This window comes from Pristis pectinata, chromosome 20 (assembly GCF_009764475.1).
Source record: "Pristis pectinata isolate sPriPec2 chromosome 20, sPriPec2.1.pri, whole genome shotgun sequence".
NCBI classification, from domain to species: domain Eukaryota; kingdom Metazoa; phylum Chordata; class Chondrichthyes; order Rhinopristiformes; family Pristidae; genus Pristis; species Pristis pectinata.
Window position 1 is genome coordinate 35,398,804 of NC_067424.1, and position 21,141 is coordinate 35,419,944.

The 21,141-nt window shown below is 47.6% G+C and overlaps 1 protein-coding gene across 1 annotated transcript in view; it reads right to left on the reverse strand.

Annotated features, from left to right (window-relative positions):
* Nucleotides 1-1,580: 1,580 nt before the first annotated feature.
* LOC127580684 (ankyrin repeat and BTB/POZ domain-containing protein 3-B-like) overlaps nucleotides 1,581-21,141 on the reverse strand; it is a 55,952-nt gene continuing 36,391 nt past the window's right edge. The window contains exons 10-17 of the mRNA XM_052034430.1: nucleotides 17,326-17,546; nucleotides 13,064-13,239; nucleotides 10,897-11,002; nucleotides 9,966-10,068; nucleotides 5,157-5,247; nucleotides 4,457-4,525; nucleotides 3,706-3,819; nucleotides 1,581-3,055 (exon numbers count right to left, since the gene is read on the reverse strand). Coding sequence (XP_051890390.1) covers nucleotides 2,855-3,055; nucleotides 3,706-3,819; nucleotides 4,457-4,525; nucleotides 5,157-5,247; nucleotides 9,966-10,068; nucleotides 10,897-11,002; nucleotides 13,064-13,239; nucleotides 17,326-17,546 — 1,081 coding nt within the window. The 3' untranslated portion in view covers nucleotides 1,581-2,854. The remainder of the gene's footprint in view (nucleotides 3,056-3,705; nucleotides 3,820-4,456; nucleotides 4,526-5,156; nucleotides 5,248-9,965; nucleotides 10,069-10,896; nucleotides 11,003-13,063; nucleotides 13,240-17,325; nucleotides 17,547-21,141) is intronic.

Here is a 21,141-nt window from a genome sequence, read left to right on the forward strand (position 1 = left end):
TTGCTACTGTACCTTATTAGTGATAACAAGTGTAGGATAACCTTCATTTTCAGTCAGCTTAATTGCATACAATTCAAGATAAGGTGTTCTCATGGGTTTAGCTAAATTCCTAAAGGCCCCCTTGCTAAAGCTCCCAGTTAAGCAACGTTTCGATGTTCAAATTCTTATCTTTGCTTTCAGAAACCTTCATTATCTTGTTCTCTCAACCTCTGTAATCTATAATTTGTATAACTCTAATCTCTTACCAATCCCATAATTTAATGTCTCCACCATTCTAATGGAGGCAGCCTGGTCATAACAAAGGAGCCTACAGGAGTCTTGCAGACTTGAAGGTCAGGAGGTGCATAACTGATCTATTTAACCAACCACTCCTCTGAACTTTAACCCTCCACTCCTCTGAACTTTAACCCTCCACGTCACTATGGCAGGTCCAGTTAAACTTCTCATCTATGGAAGCTGATGGTGAAGGGCTCGATGACAATGTGCCGCTGAGTGCAAGGATCAGATGAAGCACTCCTTGTTGGAGATGGTCTTAATTTACATGATAATGTGTTAGGTTCAAACTCAAGCATCAATGTTATCCAGGTCCATTAATAAAGTCTCATGGGTGATTTTGTATTTATAAGAGCTGTAACTAAACCTGAATACTGTAGCATTACTGCAGGCCAAATGACAAAGGGAAGGTGAAGCAGCCAATGATCTTCCAAAATTACTGGGAGATTGAAATGAAGCAAGTGGGCCAGAGAGCCCAGAAGCAGAGAGCATGGTCTCTGAGATGAAACTTAATTTTTTTTTATCATTCAAAGGGTTATTAATCTTTGGAAATCTCTGGTTGGGTGCCCAGTTGGTGAAGCCTTTCAAGACCGAGATTGATAGATTTTTTAGACACGAGAGGACTCGAGGGGTATGGGGAGGAGCGGGAGAGCAGACTGAAGGCACAGGATCACCATGGCCGCATTGAATGCTGGATCAGCCTCCAGGAACTGTCTGGCCGGCTTCTGCTCCTGTTCCTTCTGCTTTTATTGAGATGTTCAGACCAGACTCTGTGCTGAGGAACTCCTCAGACAGCACAACTTTCTTCTGCTCTGCCTGTTACTCCTCCCAACACTGGAAAATTTTCCTATCGCTCTCGCTGATCTCAGTTTTACTGGTCCTCCTCTGACATCTAGCCTTTGCATCTGTGCCTGTAGCTATGTGGTCCTTACAGGCCAGTAGGTTCTTGAGTAGATTCTTCAGGGTGGCACTGTTAACTCCTTTCAATTTAATGATAACTGGGACAATAGCTGGTTGGATGTCCTAGCAAACCTTCACCTCAAGAGGTAGCTGACTGTGCCATTGCTGTATGTAAGAAACTTAACCAGCTGAATGATTAGCCCTGGTGCACTATGGCTGGTATATTATCAGGGTTTGTGCCCATCACTATGCCCACTACAGTCAGTCACCTTTTAATTCCAGGTTCAATGAGATGGTTCAGCGGGAGACCAGGACCAGCGAAGGTCCCAAAAGGAGGAGAGTGGAACCATTTATTTGTCATGTGACTGAAGTCGCACAGCCCACAAAAAGTACAAAGGAACACAAATGAATTGAATTGTATTTAATTATAAAAGGATATGGTTTAATTATCTAAGGTACCAATGTATTCAACATTGTAAATAATTATGTACAGCACTGAAATCCTTCATGATTTTCATGCCTGATGAAAATACAGATTTCTTTCACTTTCTATAAATAATCTTCTGCTTAATATTTTGTTTACACAAAAAAAAACAATTAAATTAAGCAATAAGACACAGTAGGTTACACACAATATTGCACTTCAGTAAAAAAATAGTCATTTGGTTTCTTTTGATTGTGAACATGCATGAGGCTCAGTAAGGTTTAGGGATTGAATGCCCGAGTAATAATTGGGAAGCAGCCAGCACTGCTTCCTGGTCTCACACACAGCTTTGCTTTCGGTCCTTCTGTGGATCATCTCAACACTTCAGTGAGACCATCACACATCTTCGTGAGTTAGGTGACATCTCCAATAGGAGAGTGTAAACTCCCCGAAGTCAGCCAACTTCAAGTAGGTTTAATTTTAAGCTTCAGGTTGCACGAATTGATAAGAAGTTCCAGAAGGATCTTCTGTCCTCTGCCATCTGGAGCACACGTTTACTGCTTGCCACGGATTATAAATGGTGGAGGCTTTCTAAGCACGATCAACACTTGGGACAATTCTCTAAAGGTGGCTCACCACGAGGACTGTTGCCTGATAACTGCTCATGGACAATGATGTCCAGGAGGGCTGCTCCGTACCATCAGGAAATGGCCTTGATGTAAATAAGGCAGCTTGGGATGGAGACAGTGGTAAGCTGGGATGCAATGGGAGCAGGGAATGGAGGTAAAAAGCAATACACTCATTTTTTGCTCCCCACATAGTGATCCTCGTTATAAAGAGGATGCACAACCTGGTGTAAATACCGAGGATTCCTCATTTCTTGCTCCAGCATAACAAGATCTGGTTCCTCCTTCACTGAGGACTGGACAACATATTTAAGTGCTCACAAATTAACAATTAGCCCCTGACCTGTTGGAGATGTAGACACAAGGCAGCATGAATAGAAACGTGGATGGACGGGGTCCTGGGGACAGAAAAAAATCAAGGCATAAACATTGAAACAGAAGAAAGCGGATTCTCTCGGTGAAAACATTCAAGGCTATTTTGTTTCCATACCAAGCCACTCAAAACCATGCTTATTAAATTGTGTTGCTCATTTAGTTTGTCCGGTAGAGCAATCTCCATTTACAGACAGTGTTTGTTAATTGTTGTCCACCATTCAAAAGGTTAAGTCTGCATTGGAGTCCCGTTATTAAATCACACCATTGTTTCCTTAGAGATGGGCTGGTAAACTGCCTGCATCCTGGAGGCCAGAGCTTTCTGTAGATCCGTCAGAAGGTCAGATTTTACTGCCTCATTTTTCAGCAGCTGCCGGAAGGAATCCTGCTCCAATAAAGACAGCATGTTCTTCAGAAAGTATCCACTGCAGTAGGAGACCAACTCAGAGGCTTCGACAACCTGCAGCAAAAAAAGGGGTAGCTTTTATGACAGAAACACAGCCATAGTCATCCATTGTCCTTTTCTGGCTTTAAGAAAGTTATCCAATTATTTCCATTCCTCCGTTCTTTTTCTGCAGCTCTTCGAGTCATACAGCACAGAAACAGACCCTTCAGCCCAACTCACCCATGCTGACCAAGATGCCCACCTATTTGCCTGCATTGGGCCTGTATCCTTCTAAACCTTTCCTATCCATGTACCTGTCCAAGTGTCTTTTAAGTGTTGTTATTGTACCTGCCTCAACCACTTCCTCTGGCAGCTCGTTCCATATACCCACCACCCTCTGTGTGAAGTAGCAGGACCTCCTGTTCCTTTTAAATGTTTGCCCTCTCACCTTAAACCTATGCTCTCTAGTTTTTTTTATTCTCTTTCCTCGGGAAAAAACACTGAGCACCTTGTCCAAGATGACATCTCCAGAAGTGCAGCACCCTCTCACTATTATTCAAGGGACATCAGCCTATATGTGATCTGCACAGTGTAGAACTCCGCCAATTTTGATGGCATTGATTTCAAAACATATCCCATTAATTGTTGGCGCAATACTCAACATTAACTCGGAATATTCTGTGTTATACAACTTGGATATCAGCGTAAGATATGGCTGACCTCACCTTAGCCTTCTGGTAAGTATTTGAGCTGTCAGCAAGTGTCAAGCCCCTTGAACACACAGCTTCACAGTGATGCTTAAGTGACTCTAGTTTAAAGATGCTGGAAGCTGAGAGAACCTAGAACAGAGACAAAAGTCATGAGCATTGGAGTAAAACCATTATACTGCTCCCTGGATCATATCTCTCCATATCCATCAAAACCATTCCATCTATTCTACACTATACCCATTCCTATCATCTCCTCCCCCAGCACATGTATGATCATTGACTCCACTAAACACATTTAATCTTTAATGCAATCCTCTCCAGAAATGAAAACGAGAAAGCGAGCACCAATCTGTCCCTCAGCTTCCCCACCCAACTCCATCCCTTTACTTCCATTCCCTGTTGCAAGGTTCTTCCTCTCCACTCCCATCCTTAATCCAGCAGTCAACAAACTAAAGTATCAGTCACCCATTCAACGAGGGGAGCATCACATCCAGCACGTCCTCATATAATATCACCTTCCCACCCCACCTACACTTGCCACCTTCTTGAGCACATTGGTCCAAGAAGTCCTCAGTTGATGATACTTCTTTGGCCGGTGGTAATAAACTCGACGCACAGAGACTTTAATGCACATTACTATCTGATTGAGGAAGTGGCCAATCAGGTTTCCGTGCTCCGATAGCTCACCACTTGCTAACCAGCAGGAGTCCATGAAATAAGGGTGCAGGTAAGACCGAGTTGAGATGGATAGGAGAGGACACCTTACCTCCAAGGCTCTGCTTTTACTGATGTCCAGTCCCTCTGTCCTTCCACTGTAAATATACTGAACCAAGCACTGTTGAGAGATCACACATCAATATAAGGGTCTGTGCACAAGGCTCCAATAACAATCAGCCAAGTGAAAAAAACAGTTCCCCAAATGAAAATCATGCATTTCTACCGCAGCTTTGATTATTGCAAAGCCCTTTACATATGATTACTACTTCTGAAGCACAGTTATTGCTACTTTATTGGAAAATGTAGCTACTAAACTGCACACAGTCAGCTGTACATGAAGTGCAATGAGATGAACAACCAGTCATTCCTTTTTGGTGATGTTGATTTTCAATACTAGCCTGGAATACCTGGGAAACATTTCCAAAGAGCATCTTTGTGACTTATCATCTCTTCCAAAGGCAGCACCCTCCAAGGATGCAACATTCCTTCTGTACTAAATTGAAGTTTCTACCTGGAGCAGGTGTTGAAGAACTCCGGCACAAGGGGTTAGCTACCAGAATCGTGGTCCAGGCATAAGCAGTGATAGTCACCAGGACTACAATACACCATATGCACTCAGATTTTGACAGCAGGACAATATATACCAGCTGTCTAGGGAGTTAGCTATCAAAACAAGCATACCTGGTGTGCTTGAGATTAACTTGCTACCCTAGTTATATCAGGAATTTGCATAATTGGCGATTGGTTACCTCAAATGTGTCGTACGCTACATCCTTGATCTCGATAGGATTGTTGGCCTTGGCATCGATGGAAGGGCAGGTTTCAATAAGTACTTTGAACCTTAAACGTGAGAAAAAATTCAAATCATGTAGTGACCACATAACCATGGAATGATACGGCACAAAATGCAACCATCTGGCCTCTGGTATCCGCGTTGGCTCCTTGGTAGAGATGTATGCAAAACTTGCAATAAAACATTGCTGATCCTCAAGTAACACGAGCAGGAAAAGTATCCCTAAACCCCAATCAAACAAAGTCTGCTCTTCTCCAGAGAAGCCCTCCCCACTGGTGTTCAGTGTTATACCATGTGCCCAGTCCCTTCCCATTTACATCCCTGATACTGTGGGTCACTTCAGCTGTTTTCAGTTTCCTACTCTCAAGAGGCTCATTTCAACACGGATGTCCAATCCCTCTCCAGTTCCATCTCACCCCAGGATGGGCTGAGAGCCCTTTGCTTCTTTGTCAAACAGGGACCTGACAGTCCCCTCCTCAACCTAGATGAACTTTTCCTCCCCTGTAACTCCAATCACCTTCTTCAAATAGAAGGTATTGCCATGGGAACTGGTTTGTGTCTGAGCTTTGTCTGCCTCTTTGTAGGTACCGTAGAATGTTCTTGGTTTCAGTACCACTCGTCTCACCTCTCACCTGTTGGTCGAGTATATTGAAGGCCATATCGGTGCAGCCTCTCCTTCTGAACAGGACAGTTTCATCAACTTTGCCATTTTCTATCCTTCTCTCGACTTCATATGGTCCATCTCCAAATCGCCCCCTTCCTTCTTTTCCTCAACTTCCCAATAATCTGCAAAAGCCCATCGACTCCCACAGCCACCTTCCCACGAAATAGTTGGCGATACCCTTTGACCTCTCACCCTGGTTCCAACTTATTCCCTCCATTTCTCAATCCACGTTTATTTGTTGGAACAATGACCCTTTCAGTACCAGTGCTTCTAATACGTCTTTCTTTATCCTCCGCTGAAGATGGGCGGCACTGTGACACAGCTGGTAGAGCCGCTGCCTCACAGCACCAGTGACCCAAGTTCAATCCTGACTAACAGTGCTGTCTACGTGGGGTTTGCACGTTCTCCCTGTGGGTTTCCTCCAGGTGCTTCGGTTTCCTCCCACGTCCCAAAGACGTGCAGGTTGTGCACATTCTCACTGTAGTGTAGCAAGTTAGCATGACACTATTAAAACACCAGCGACCCGGGTTCAATTCTGGCTGCTGTCTGTAAGGAGTTTGTATGTTCTCCCTGTGACTGCGTGTTTCCTCCGGGTGCTCTGGTTTCCTCCCACATTCCAAAGACGTACAGGTTAGGAAGTTGTGGGGGTGCTACGTTGGTGCCGGAAGTGCGGCGGCACTTGCGGGCTGCCCTCAGAACACTCTACGCAAAAGGATGCATTTCACTGTGTGTTTCGATGTACATGTGGTTAATAAAGAAATCTTATCTTGGTAGGTTGACTGGCCATTGTAATAGCCCCTAGTCTAGATGAGTGGTAGAATCTGGGGGGAGTTGATGAGAATGTGGGAAGAATACAAAGGGATTACTGTACGATTCACGTAAATGGGTACTGGATGTCCAGCATGGACTCAGTGGGCTGAAGGGCCTGTTGCTGTGCTGGATGACTCTGTGACACTAAGATTCCTCACCATCTCAAGTGACAGACTCTGGACCGTGACCATTACGAACATAGAACACTATAGCACAGTACAGGCCCTTCGGCCCACAATGTTGTGCTGACATTTTATCCTGCCTGAAGATCTATCTAACCCTTCCCTCCCATATAGCCCTCCATTTCTCTATCATTCATGTGTCTATCTAAGAGTGTCTTAAATATCCCGAATATATCTGCCCCCACAACCTCTGCCGGCCGTGTGTTCCACGCACCCACCACTCTCTGTGTAAAAAAACTTACCCCTGACATCTCCCTTATACCTTCCTCCAATCACCTTAAAATTATGTCCTCTCGTGTTAGCCATTGTTGCCCTGGGAAAAGTCTCTGACTGTCCACTCGATCTATGCCTCTTATCATCTGGTACACACCTCTATCAAGTCACCCCTCGTCCTCCTCCTCTCCAATGTCTCTGGAACTTCTGCTCCTCTGTCTCCTCTCCTTCCAAAGACCAGGATGCGGTTCCTGTTCTATCCCACCAGGCTTCCCATTCCCACCACCAAACACACCTACCCCTCCCGTTGCCCAGTTCACTCCCCTCCCCCACCTGGTTGCATTGGCCCATTACCCACGCACCACATCTGGTTCGCCTATCCCATCCCCCAGCCGGTTCTGTCTGACCCTCATCCGCCCCTTATCTGGTTCCACATCACCTTCCAGTCTCCTCCGTCTCGTCCTCCAGCCTCCCCCCACCCGGCTCCATCTGCCACCTTTTTGTCCCTCTTTCCTCATCTGCCATCTCCTGACTCCACTCCTCCCCCACCCGCCCAGCCACCCCTCCTCACCTGGTTCCACATCGCTTGCCGCCCCTGCCTCACCCCTTTTTACTGGCCGTCTCCCCTCTACACTCTCAGTCCTGATGCGGGGTCTTGAATCAAAACGTTGACAATCCCTTTGCCGCCACAGATGCTGCTTAACCCGCTGAGTTCCTCCAGCAGTTTCACAAGATCACAAGACAAGGGAGCAGAAGTGGGCCATTTGGCCCATCGAGTCTGCTCCAATGAAAAGGGAAAAAATGAGAAATGAGAAATGGGGGGGGGGGGGGAAGAAGAGGAAGAAGAAAAAAAAACTATTCTAATCCCAATTTCCGGCCTTATCCCCATATCCCTTGATACCCCAACTATTTAGATATATGTCTATCTCTTCCTTAAACGCCCCCAATGATCTGGCCTCCAATGCTGTACCTGGCAAGGAATTCCACAAATTCACCACCCTCTGGCTAAAGAAATTTCTCCTCATCTCTGTTTTGAAACTGTACCCTCTAATTCTAAGATTGTGCCCTCTGGTCCTGGACTCACCCACCAAGGGAAACAGCCTAGCCACATCTACTCTGTCCAGTCCTTTCAACATTTTAAATGTCTCTATGAGGTCCCCTCTCATTCTTCTGTACTCCAGTGAGTACAGTCCAAGAGCCGACAAACGCTCATCCTACGTAAGCCCTTTCATTCCGGGAATCATCCTCGTAAATCTCCTCTGAACCCTCTCCAACGTCAGCACATCTTTCCTAAGATATGGGGCCCAAAACTGCACACAGAATTCCAAATGAGACCTCACTAGTGCCCCGTAGAGCCTCATCAACACTTCCTTACTTTTATACACTATACCTCTAGAAATGAATGCCAACATAGCATTCGCTTTCTTTACCACTGATCCGACCTGGTGGTTAACCTTTAAGGTATCCTGCACGAGTACCCCCAAGTCCCTTTGTACTTCTGTACTTTGAATTTTCTCTCCTTCTAGATAATAATCTGTCTGTTTATTTCCGTTTCCAAAGTGTACAACTGCACATTTCTCAACATTGAATCTCATCTGCCATTTCCTTGCCCATTCTCCTAAACTATCTAGGTCTCTCTGCAAACTTCCTGTCTCCTCAATACTCCCTACTCCTCTACCTATCTTGGTGTCACCCGCAAACGTAGCCACAAAACCATTTACTCCATCATCCAAATCATTAATGTACAAGGTAAAAAGAAGCGGCCCCAACACCGACCCGTGTTTGTTTTTTTTAAAAACCCCTCTCCTCCCTTTGTTGGAATTCTGATGGGCCTGTTCCCTGCAGGACACTCCTTCCCCAAAGCACCATCCCATGACATTGCCGGCAATGTCTTTTTTGCCTCCCCATTGCCCATGACTGACCTGATACACACTTTCCAGAGAACGCAGTGATCTACTTGTACAGTAAAACTCTGAAAAACTGCTATCTGACCAATCAGAAATCCGCACGGTTTGGTATCGGGTTCACTGGGTAATCTTTGCCACACTCCCGTCTCACTGGAGCCCCGATTCCTGAATTCCCTTTAACTCACCTGGGCTCTGGTTCCCACACTCCCTTCCAACTCACCGGGGCCCCAGCTCCCCGCGCTCTCTACAAACTGACCGGGGCCCTGGATCACACACTCCGGGCGGCACGGTAACGTAGTGGTTAGCGCAACGCTATTACAGTGCCAGCGATCAGGGTTCAATTCCCGCCGCTGTCTGGTGTAATTGGGCGGCTCGGGCTCATTGGGCTGGGAGGACCTGTTACCGTGCTGTATAATAAATCTTTTAAAGAAAATTTTATTTTTAGAGTCCCGAGCGTGCCAACTTAGAGTTCGACTGTACTTATACAGCTGGCAGCTGTTTTCACTCACTGCCATGGACCCTATCACGTCCCGGTGATCCAGGATGATTGAGAAATGAAGGGTTATGTGGGAGGGAAGGGTTAGATAGATCTCAGAGCAGGATAAAATGTCGGCACAACACTGTGGGCCAAAGGGCCTGTACTGTGGTGTAGTGTTCTATGTTCATACACTAGATTCGCTGCTCATAAAGCAGTCTTCTCTAAGATTTGTTCTCTGCTCCCTCACTCCGTTCCTTTGCATTTTGAAGCCAATATATCTCTACTTTTCTTCCCCCTCATTCTCTTCACAAACTTGTTGCCTTGCCTGCTTTACAACTTCCAGCATCTTGTGATTTTATTTCAGCTTTGAACACCTGCGGCATTTTGCAATTTTTAAATCAACAGCACGTGGTTGGGACTAAACCACAGGGGTGTCTCTGCCTCAGCACAGTGCACTAGCCTGGGTAATGCACTGGACTGATTGTCAGTCTGGTGAACTGTGGGCTCTTACCGTGGTGAGGCAGAGGACAGCAGTGCACGATCACCATAGAATGGTTTCCCACCCACGAGGAAGGTGACGTCTGAATGTTCCTGGTTGTTCAGGGGGATGGGTTCTGCAGGAATAAACAGAGAGAGAGGGACTTAAATTAAGCACCGAGAGCCACCTTCTGACCCGACCCATCCAACGGCATCACTGAACACACTCCACACTGTGAGGTCGTAGGGAACTGGTCCTTACTCACCCTGTGAGAGCAGCCACAGTCTAATCCAAAGTACTTGCTCTTGAAGTGGACAACACTAGAGGGAGAGGTGGGAGGGAGCAGAGCAAGTGGGACTGATGGGGTAGATAACTCAGTGAAGTTTGAGAAGTGAAAGCCCCATAAGATCGACAGAGATGTGATGAAGAGACAGCCACAATGGAAAGGGGGAGTGGGAGACCCCACGCAGGGGTGTATGGAGGCTAGGGTAATAAGCCAGCTTCATCAGGGATGGTGATATGGATGGCGGGCAGAGATGGAGGGGGCCCCTTGTGGCCTAAGTCAAGTGGTATCTTTAGCAGGCATGGTAGTGTAGCAGTTAGCGTAACGCTATTACAGCGCCAGAGACCCGGGTTCAATTCCCGCCACCATCTGTAAGGAGTTTGTACGTTCTTCCCGTGTCTGCGTGGGTTTCCTCCGAGTGCTCCGGTTTCCTCCCACATTCCAAAGACGCACCGGTTAGGAAGTTGTGGGCATGCTATGTTGGCGCCGGAAGCGTGGCGACACTTGTGGGCTGCCCCAGAACACTCTACGCAAAAAGATGCATTTCACTGTGTGTTTCCGTGTACATGTGACTAATAAAGAAATCTCATCACACAACAGCAAACATTTGGGATTGAAAATTTGTCCGTGATTGAATCCACTGTCTAATTCCACCGGTCGGACGAGGCAGCTAATGCTCACCCGTTGGAACACAGAGTTTCTCCTTGGGCTCCTGGATCACGGGGATATGGTAGGGTCCATAGCAGTGAGTGAAAATGGCTGCCAGCTGTCTAATAATAGCATCATTCTGAAAAACATAACACAAAGAGACACCATGACACATCATTCAGGTCTGAGGTCAGTTCACCAACATTTGATACGCAGATCCCAGCAACTGCTGACTGTCGCGTTAAGTAGACTCACTGTTGAAACACCACCCACTTCATCATAGTGGTTACCCCAGCTCACTACTACGAGGTCAGACACAGCAAACCCATACATATCCTTACCATCATGCTTTACCCACCACAATCCCCATGGTCAGTAGATTGCAGGAGGGATTTGTTTTGTCAATGAGTTTTATATCAGTGGTTGTCTGAAACCTTGGTCTGTGACTGTGGGAATTACAAGATCATATTACGCAACAAGAGATTGCGTAGCTCATGTTTTGTTAGATTGAGACCCGTAATTGCAGAACTTGATGCAGGTGAATAAAAATATCACTGACTAGTGGACTGGTACCTGTCGTTTCAAGGACACTTGGTTTTGGGTCTGGAATCTCAGGATCAATAGGCTGGACTTATAAATGTAGCGACTCTTAGATTTGGACCTGTATTTTGAGGGTTATTGGGATGAGGGCCACAATATCAGGGACTGTTGGTTTTGCGCCTGTAATATCAAAGACTGCTCAATTAGGTAAAAGAACAGGAAATGTCAGGAAATACTCAGCAGGTCGGGCAGCAGCTGTGGAGTGAGGAACAGAGTCAATGTTGTCCATTGGCCTGAAATGTTAACCGTTTCTCTCTCCAGAGTTGCGGGTTAATTATTTTTTGCTTTACTGCAGTTTTTTTTTGGTGTCTGATTGTTGGATTTGCGACGAAACTGGTAGATTAGGACCTAGAATATCAGAGACTGTTGGATCGGAATGTGTAATATTGCTGTACCACTTTATTAGGGACCCAGTCCAACCATCTCCAAAGTTGGCCCTTTGTCCCAACACATCCATACTGCCATTTACTCTAATCCCATTTGCCCACACTATGTCTGTATCCTTCTACGCCTTGCCTATACAAGTGCCTGTCTAAATGGCAAGGTAGTGTAGCGGTTAGCATGACGCTATTACAGCACCAGTGACCCCGGTTCAATTCCGGCCACTGTCTGCAAGGAGTTTATGTGTTCTCCCTGTGTCTGCGTGGGTTTCCTCCGGGTGCTCCGGTTTCCTCCCACATTCCAAAGACCTACGGGTTAGGAAGTTGTGGGCATGTTACGTTGGTGCCCGAAGCGTGGCGACACTTGCAGGCTGCCCCCAGAACACTTTACGCAAAAGGATGCATTTCACTGTGTTTCGATGTACATGTGATTAATAAAGATATCTTATCTTACCTAAATGTCCCTTAAACGTAGTAATTATATCTGACTCCATCACCTCTTCTGGTAGCACATTCCAGATATCAACCACTCTCCCCTCAGACCCCCATTAGAACTGCTTCCTCTCTCCTTAAACCTCTGCCCTTTTGTTTTGTTTTACCTACACCTTGGGAAGAAGATTCTGACTATCTCCCCTATCCAATAATTTTATACACCTCTATCAGGTCACCTTAATCACCTCAGCCTCCTTCACTCCAGGGATAACAAGCCCAGCCTCTCTTATCTCTCCCCATTAGCAAAACGCCCTCTAATCCTGGCCAATCTCCTCTGCACTCTCCCCAGCACAACCGCATCCTTCCCACAGTTATAACCAGAACGACACACAATACTCCAAAGTATGGTCTAATCAGTCTTTTACAAGGTTGCAACATAATGACCCAACTTTTATATCCTACACCCCGATCTATGAAGGCAAGCATGCCATTTGCCTTCTTCACCGCCCTATCTACCTGCGTCACCACTTTCAGGGCACTATGGACTTGAATCCCAAGGTCCCGCTGCTCATCAACATTCCCTTAGTGCCCTACCATTTACTGTACATGTTCTACCCCTATTTGATTCCCCAAAATGCATCGCCACGCACTTGTTGGGATTAAGTTCTATCTGCCAAAACTCTGCCCAGTTTTCCATCTGATCGCTATCTTGGAATATAATTTGAATCTGTGGGAAAGGTGCTATTGTAGATTTGTACAGGCATAGAGAAGATTGCACACTATCACACCTTGCTCTGGCGGAATATGTTGAACATGAGGGGCAGACCCTTGGAGATCATTTCTTCACTGTACACATCATTCAAGCTATCAAATTCCTTCAGCAGATCCAGAGTGATGGACCAACGATGCTGACTGAATGAGGTTTGCAGGGACTTCTGCCAGGAGTGTACAGTCCATGGGACACCTGGTGTGAAAAGAACAAATAGTCATGAGTCAAAGGGAGCTGACAGCCATGAAAAAGCGAGAGGTTATTAACCAAGGCACAGGAATTCCCAACACTTCACATCAGAGCCCAGGCAAATCAGTCATGGAAGGAAAGAAGACCAAGTCAGGTCTGATGTAGTCTGCTCACTGTGGTTCTAGGGTGTGGATCAATGTCTTCTCACTTCAGAGTTAGACATGTATGGAGGAGGAGGAGGAGGAGCCTGTGCCATGGCTGCGGAGGGCGTGTGGGCGTGAAGGATCAATCCAACGCCTTGGGTCCAGTGGTTTGAGGAGATAGAAAGATTAGTCCCAAGCTTTGGGTCCAGTGGGGTGGGGATTGCAGGAGGACTGGGCCTCGGGTCCAGTGGGGTAGAGGGGTGGAGAGATACAGGGGTCAGGGAGAGGGGACAGGACGGGTGGTGGGGAAAGGATTGGGCCTGAGTCTTGGATGTGGTGGGGTGGGGAGGAATCCAGCCTATGCTTTGGATCGGAGTTAGGGATGGGATGGGAGAAGTGCAAGGATTGGGCTGGAGTTTTGGGTCCAGTGCTTCGGGGAGACAGAAGGATTGGCCTGTGCCTTGGGTCCAGTGAGGTGCAACATGTACGTAGAAAGATCGATCCTGTGTTCTCCAATGGTTGTGGTAAATGGAGGGCTAGGCTTGCCTTGGGGTGGGCAGCTAGCTTGTGCCTTGGGGAGGGTGGTGGGAATGAACCGGGAGGGACAGCATTTGTGGTGGTGGTGGTGGTGGAGAAGCATCACGGCCAATGATTGGCCCAGGATGTCTGGGGTTGGGTGACCAGGAGCAGGAATAACGATTGGCCCAGGAATGGAGAGAAGGACCCAGAATCACCATCGACTGGCCCAGGTTGACCCAGGTTTAGGGCCAAAGATCACCAGTGAGAATCAGAGACAGCAAAGGAGTCAGTGGTTGAGGCTGGGGGAAGTGGGCGGGGTGGTGTTTGGAAACCGATGATGGCTGGGTCGGGTAGTCAGGAGGATCCGGGTGTGGGTTCGATGTCATTGTTGGAGTATCACAACAACGGTCACTTCCCAGACAAACTGGTCCATTTCCCTCCACAAAGTCTCAAAGAGGAGAAGCACGAGGAATGACATTAATTCTTGCAGCCGACACAGAAACCACATCAGGGTGCAAGAGTAACCCATTTACAGGAAGTGTTCAAGTTTCTGGAGTAGATATGAATCAACCTGGAAATAGTCATTATCACGATTCACGACTGAAACAAAAACAATCCATTTTCAACTGCAAAATGGTTTAAGCATAAATGCAATGGCACTTTTAAACTATTGTGCACAAATTGGTTGCAGCATTTCCTACTTTGCACAATGGTTATGCTTCAAAGTTCCTTTATTTGCAGTAAAGTGTCCCGATATGTCCTGTTAAAGGTTCCGTCGTAACCAAATGTCGTCCTTTGTTGTGGTGTTGCCCTGCTGGGAGGCTGTGCAGACAGGTGCAATTCCTGTGAATGCCAGCAGAGGCCCCCAGCATGTCATATCTGGGTGAGGCTCCCTGTGGTCAATGGGGAATTGAACTGTGTACACTGTTGAGAACACCAGGCCTGGATTTGTTTGAGTAATAAACATTCCAAATAATTGCTTCCACGGACTTTAACAACCAGCGACGACACATAAAATTAACGTTTTCAGCAGATGGAGTCAAAGACCACAAATCTCCAGATTGGAGGGCAATAATGGGAGAACCAAGAGAGGAAATTGGTGAGATCCCAATGGGGAGATTGCTCCATGCTGGGGAGGTAGATGGGGGAGAAATGAAGAGAAAACATGGGCTGGGAAATCTTCTCCGAGATGTTCCTCATTTGCTGTCAGGGGTTCCTGCAGCTTCTCCAACTTGGTTGCAACATGAGGAGTAGCTGGGAGAGGACACTGCCCGGCCCTGGGTGAGATGGGGCAACCGGGAAGAGAAGCACCAATGGGCTCCTTAGCTCACCTGCTGCTGCATACAGACTGTGCTGAAGCAGCTGGGATACTGTGCTCCTGTTCGGAGAGATGGAGATCTGTGTGTAGGATTGGCAGCACCCAACCGGGCCCAGAATCTGAGGTCATGGAGTCAGAAAGCACGAAAACAGGCCCTTCAGCCCATCAAGTCCATGCTGACCACCAAGTCCCCATTTACACTCAATACACAAAATGCTGGAGGAACTCAGCGGGTCGGGCAGCATCTATGGAGGGAAATGGACCGTCGACATTTCAGATCGAGACCCTTCATCAGGTCAAGGGGAGATAGCCAGTATGAAAGGGTGGGGGGCGAGAGGGGGTGGAGCAAAAGCTGGCAGCTGATAGGTGGATCCAGGTGTGAGAGGGAAGATAGGCAGGTGGGGGAGGAGGGAGAGTGGGAATGATACAAGAAGCCTTGGAGCAAAGAGCAAGATTATATGGACTTCAGTAAGGCATTTGACAAGGTCCCATATAAATCGGTTAATCAAGAAAGTTCAGATGCACGGGGTCAGTGGAGAATTGGCTGTGTGGATCCAGAACTGGCTTGCTCGTAGAAGACAAAGGGTGGTGGTTGAAGGGACTTATTCGGGCTGGAGGCCTGTGAGTAGTGGTGTTCTGCTGGGATCTAAGCTGGGACCTCTGCTGTTTGTGATGTACATAAATGACCTAGATGAGTATGTTGATGGGTGGGTAAGTTTGCAGATGATACCAAGATTGGTGAGGTTGTGAATAGTGTAGAAGACTGGCAATGGATACAGCATGATATAGATCAGTTGCAGATGTGGGCAGAGAAATGGCAGATGGAGTTTAACCTGGATAAATGTGAGGTGTTGCACCTTGGTAGGACTAATGTCAAGAGGCAGTACACTCTAAGGGCAAGACCCTTAAATGTTGAAGAGCAGAGAGACTTTGGGATGCAAGTTTCATTGAAAGTGGCTACACAGGTAGACAGGGTGGTTAAGGCGGCTTATGGAATGCTTGCATTTATTAATTGGGGTATTGAGTACAGGAGTCAAGAAGTTATGATGCATCTCTATAGAACTCTGGTTAGGCAGCATTTAGAGTATTGCATGCAATTCTGGTCACCTCACTATAGGAAGGATGTTGAGGCTTTAGAGAGGGTGCAGAGGAGGTTTACTAGGATGCTGCCTGGATTAGAAGGCATGTGCTATCAGGAGAGACCGGACAAACTTGGGCTCTTTTCTCTGGAGCGGTGGAGGCTGAGGGGTGATCTGTTGGAAGTGTATAAAAATTATGAGGGGCATAGATAAGGTGGACAAGCAATACTGTTTTCCCATTATTGAGCGATCCAATACCAGAGGGCATGCATTTAAGGTGAGAGGGGGTAGGTTCAGAACAGATGTGATGGGCACGTTTTTGTTTTACTGAGAGTGGTGGATGCCTGGAATGCATTGCCTGATAGGGTGATGGAGGCAAATTCATTGGGGGCTTTTAAGAGGGGCTTAAATGGGCACATGAATGAGAGGAAAATGGTGGGATATGGGCATTCTGTAGGTAGGAGGGATTAGCTAAGTCGGCACAACATTGTGGGCCGAAGGGCCTGTTCTGCGTTCTATGTTCTAAGCTGGGAGGTGATAGGTATCCCCATTTTACACTCACTCCATTCCAGTTTATTCCCCCCACATTCTCATCAACTTCCCCCACATTCTACCACTCACCCACACACTAGCGACTACTTAATGGCCAATTTACTTCCCAACCCGCATGTCTTCGGATGTGGGAAGAAACGGGGGAATGTTCAAAGCAGCAGAGGTCGGGATCGAACCCGGGTCGCTGGAGCTGTGAGGCAGCAGCTCTACAGGCTGCGCCACTGTGTCGCCTGGATTGTGGACGAGTTGAGGGAAATTGCATCGGAGCACAAGGTGACAAACACATCGACTCTCGCCAGGTGAAACTCTGCAGAGATTTCCTCAGGCAGGGCTTCCTCGGCCCAGGCTGCGTGCCCAGATGTCAGCCCACTCAGAGGCGGCACACTCTGGTCAACAGGCCACAGAGGGATTAGGGAACGAGAGAAACATTTCAGTAAGGAGAGTGCAAAGTGCCATAACTCTGGCAAGTTGCTATACACACCCAGTTTGCGCAATTCTATAGTGATGTCGAGGTAGTTGTGTTCGGCACTCTGATACAGGGCGTCCTGCAGAGCTCTCCTGCGGGCTTTACTGCTGCGACTCAGCCCAAGGTTCGGCGCCTGCTGCTTGTTCATCTCTGCCCCCTCGGCAAGGATGTCCTCCAGAGACACAAAGTCAGTGTTCACAGTGTCCGGCTGCGAAAGGAGCTTCTGCAGCACATTCCTGAGCAATAATTAAAAGCAAGAATGAAGAACTATTAGCAATGAAAACTATGCACTCCAGTCCGTGGTTAGATTTGTCGCTGTAAGTGGGCAGTACCCAGATGAGATCTGCACAGGGACCGTCTATCTGCAGTAAAAACCTCCCCAGTTATTTTCTTTGGCCCACTCAACTCAAGGTTCTCTGTCACAAGCCAACTAACTCCCTGCCCCACCTCTCTGTTACATAACAAGGCTATCAGTTGAAATGTACTCTCTGCTGCACCCTTTTCTCAGTGTAATGCTCCCGGTTAAAGTTCACTCTCCTTTACTCCCCACCCTTTGTTACCTTGCTTAAAATCTGTTCTGATCCTGAATTGGAGTGCTAATCCAGCAATTAGCAGAGAGCCTGGATTCTGTATTAGATTGCATTCTCTGTGTAAAAGCACAGTAGGCATGATAGTGCATGGCAGGCACAGTAGTGTAGCAGTTAGCCTAACACTATTACAGCATCAGTGACCCGGATTCAATTCCGGCCGCTGCCTGTAAGGAGTCTGTACGTTCTCCCCGTGTCTGCGTGGGTTTCCTCCGTGTGCTCCGGTTTCCTCCCACATTTCAAAGACGTACGGGTTAGGAAGTTGTGAGCATGCTATGTTGGCGCTGGAAGCATGGAGACACTTGCAGGCTGCCCCCAGCACACTCTACGCAAGAGATGCATTTCACTGTGTGTTTCGATGTACACCTGACTAATAAAGATATCTTCTTATTTTTGCTAGCCAGTGCTATAAAATATGCAGAGCAGTGCAGGTCTTGACAATAAAGTATTGAATTTAGCACAGCCTACCAGCGCTCTGCAGTGTTAAGTCACATCATCAGGGCACCAATTCTTGAAACTCTCTCCTGAAAGTTATCACATTACTGCAAGCATTGTGGCCTCTGATCGCTGGTTCCAAATGGCAGGGAGGCAGTGAAGGAGAGACATCATGGCCCCCATTTCCCTGACAACACCCTGACAAGATCTTTGTGGATGAGGAGAGACTGTGCTGTAGATGTTACAATGAGAGTGTTAACTCTTGCAACCCTACTTCACTTGTGCCGTCTTCAGTAGGGACATTTTAACAGATCTGGCAGCTCAAAACTGAGCATCCAGGTGACACTGTGGACTATAAGCAGCAGCAAAAATGTACACTCCATTGCCCTGCTTTTTTGTCTATCACTGCAGGTTCTCAGAAGAGATCCGCAGACAAACTGCCTCCCAACTCAACACCCACCCCCAGGTAGGAACCGAGATCACATGGGGAAAGAGGACACGGTGGCGCTTGCACGGGTGAAGGACAAACAGGCTACATTTTTGCATCTGACTCTGCAAAGCACCAGCTCAGATACTGGCACCCCCAGGGTATAGGGGCACATCTTCCACGGAGATTGCACCTAGCGAGCTACAGTCAGGACACACAACAAATGCGCCAGCACCCAGCAGCGGAAGTCGTACATCAGAATTGGCCTGGATTGATCTGAGGACCGTGGTAGGGGGAGTGTCTGTGGAAAGAATGATGCAATGCAAGGCTGGATGTGCATTATCCCATCTGATAGAGAGAGCACAGTGGAACCTGTCCCCAGCCTTGCTCAGAGCTCAGCTGCACGTCACCTCTACGCTGGACGCGTTCCAGGTTTCTGAGCCTGCACTAGTGGCTGACGGAACAGGTTTCTCCTTCCCCAGGGGCACAGGCCAAGGCTGCCCAAAGTTTCGTGCCTCAGGCCAATTGATTCAGAGCTCTCTGTTGATTTTCACCCCGCAGCAGATGGTTGTTGTGAGAAAGTGAAGAAATGCCACTTGAAAAGTAACAGGAGTTCAGTGCGACTGAAGTGCTGACCGGGAGAATACCTTTGCCATCGGGGAGAAGACTGCTGTTCAAAAGATCTGTTTATCAATATTGGCATTGTATGGTATGGGTCACAGCAAATATACAGCTCAATGGTTTTACTTTGTCATTTTCCAAAGCCAGCATTTAATGCCCATCCCTCATGCCCTTGAGAAGGTGGTCGTGAGCCATCTACTTGAACAGCTGCAGTCCTTCTGGTGAAGATACTCCCACAGTACGATTGGGCAGGGAAGGTGCTCTCAGAGTGCAGGGTTGCAGGTTTTATACTCAGCAACAACAAAGGACCAGTGTGCCAATTGGGGTAGGAATGGGTGGTGCTGCTGCCTCCGTCCATCTCGGTGATAGGGGGTCCCAAACTTGGCAGTTGCTTTCAGAGTAGCCTGGGCGAATACTTGCAGTGCATTTCACAGATGGTGCACTCTGCAGCCACTGTGTGCCAGTGTGGAGAGAATGAACGTTTAAAGATGGCTGTTGGGGTGCTAAGCAAGCAGGCTGCTTTGTCCTGGGAGGTGTTGAGCTTCTTGGGAGTTGTTGACGCTGTGCTCATTCAGGCAAGTGGAGAGTATTTCATCCCGCTCCTGACGTGTGCCTTGTAGATGGTGGAAGGGTCTCTGGGTGTCAGGAGATGAGCCAGTCACTGTAGGATACCCAGCCTCTAAACTGCTCTTGTAGTTATGATACTTGTGTGGCTCAAATAAATACCCAGTTTAGGCAGCATTGCTGGGAAGAGAAGAGTTAACAGAAGAGAGGTTTCAAACCAAGATGTTAACACTGTTTCTTTTTCAATGGATGCTGCCTGACCTGCTGAGCGTTTCCAGCACTTTGTTTTAGACTTTTGGCTGGTCAGTTGAATTTCTGGTCAACGGAGACCCTCGGATACTGATGGTGGGAGACTCGACACTGGTAACGCCATTAAATGTCAAGGTTAGGAAGCGAGACTTTCTCACGTCAGAAGTCTGCACTGCCCCAGCACTTTTGTGGCATGAATATTACTTGCCACGTGTCAGTCCATGCCCTTAATGTTGTCCAGGTCTTGCTGCATGCAGGTATGGGCTGCTGCATTTGCTGAAGAGCTGTGAATGGATCTGAACCTTGTGCAGTAATCAAACATCCTGACCTCATGACGGAAGGAAGGTCATCGATGCATCAGCTGATGACGGTTGGGCCGTGGATTGTGCCCTGAGGAACTCCTGCAGTGAAGTCCTGGAGCTGGGATGATTAACAGACAACAACCACAACCAGCAGGTCCGAGCTCGAGTGGAGTCGATGACAGAACTACCACAGTTACATTCACTCCTCCACCATGGGTCCTTGACAAATGAATAGTCGGTTCTGTGGGCAGTTTAGTGGTAGAAGCAGATACAACAGCAGCATTTAAGAGGCGCGTGGACAGGCACATGAACAGGCATAGGACGTGGACCACGTGCAGGCTGATGAGCAGTTTAAATTGGCATTGTGGTCAGCACAGACACGGTGGGCCGAAGGGCCTGTTCCTGTGCTGTTCTATGCATCTTGACTGGACATGGAGCCTGTGGAGAGAAGTCCTCAAGAAAATGTGTGGCCAATCAGATCACCCCTGGCAGCTCATCCAGAGGGGGCTTCTCTTGCTGCCACCCACCTTCACCGTTACCCTCTGCCATCTGCTTACCTCTCCTTTGGAGGCCACCGGGCAGAGTCCGTCCTGATGACGACATTGCGCAGGAATTGGCAGGTGACCACAAAGTTAAAGATCCCCCG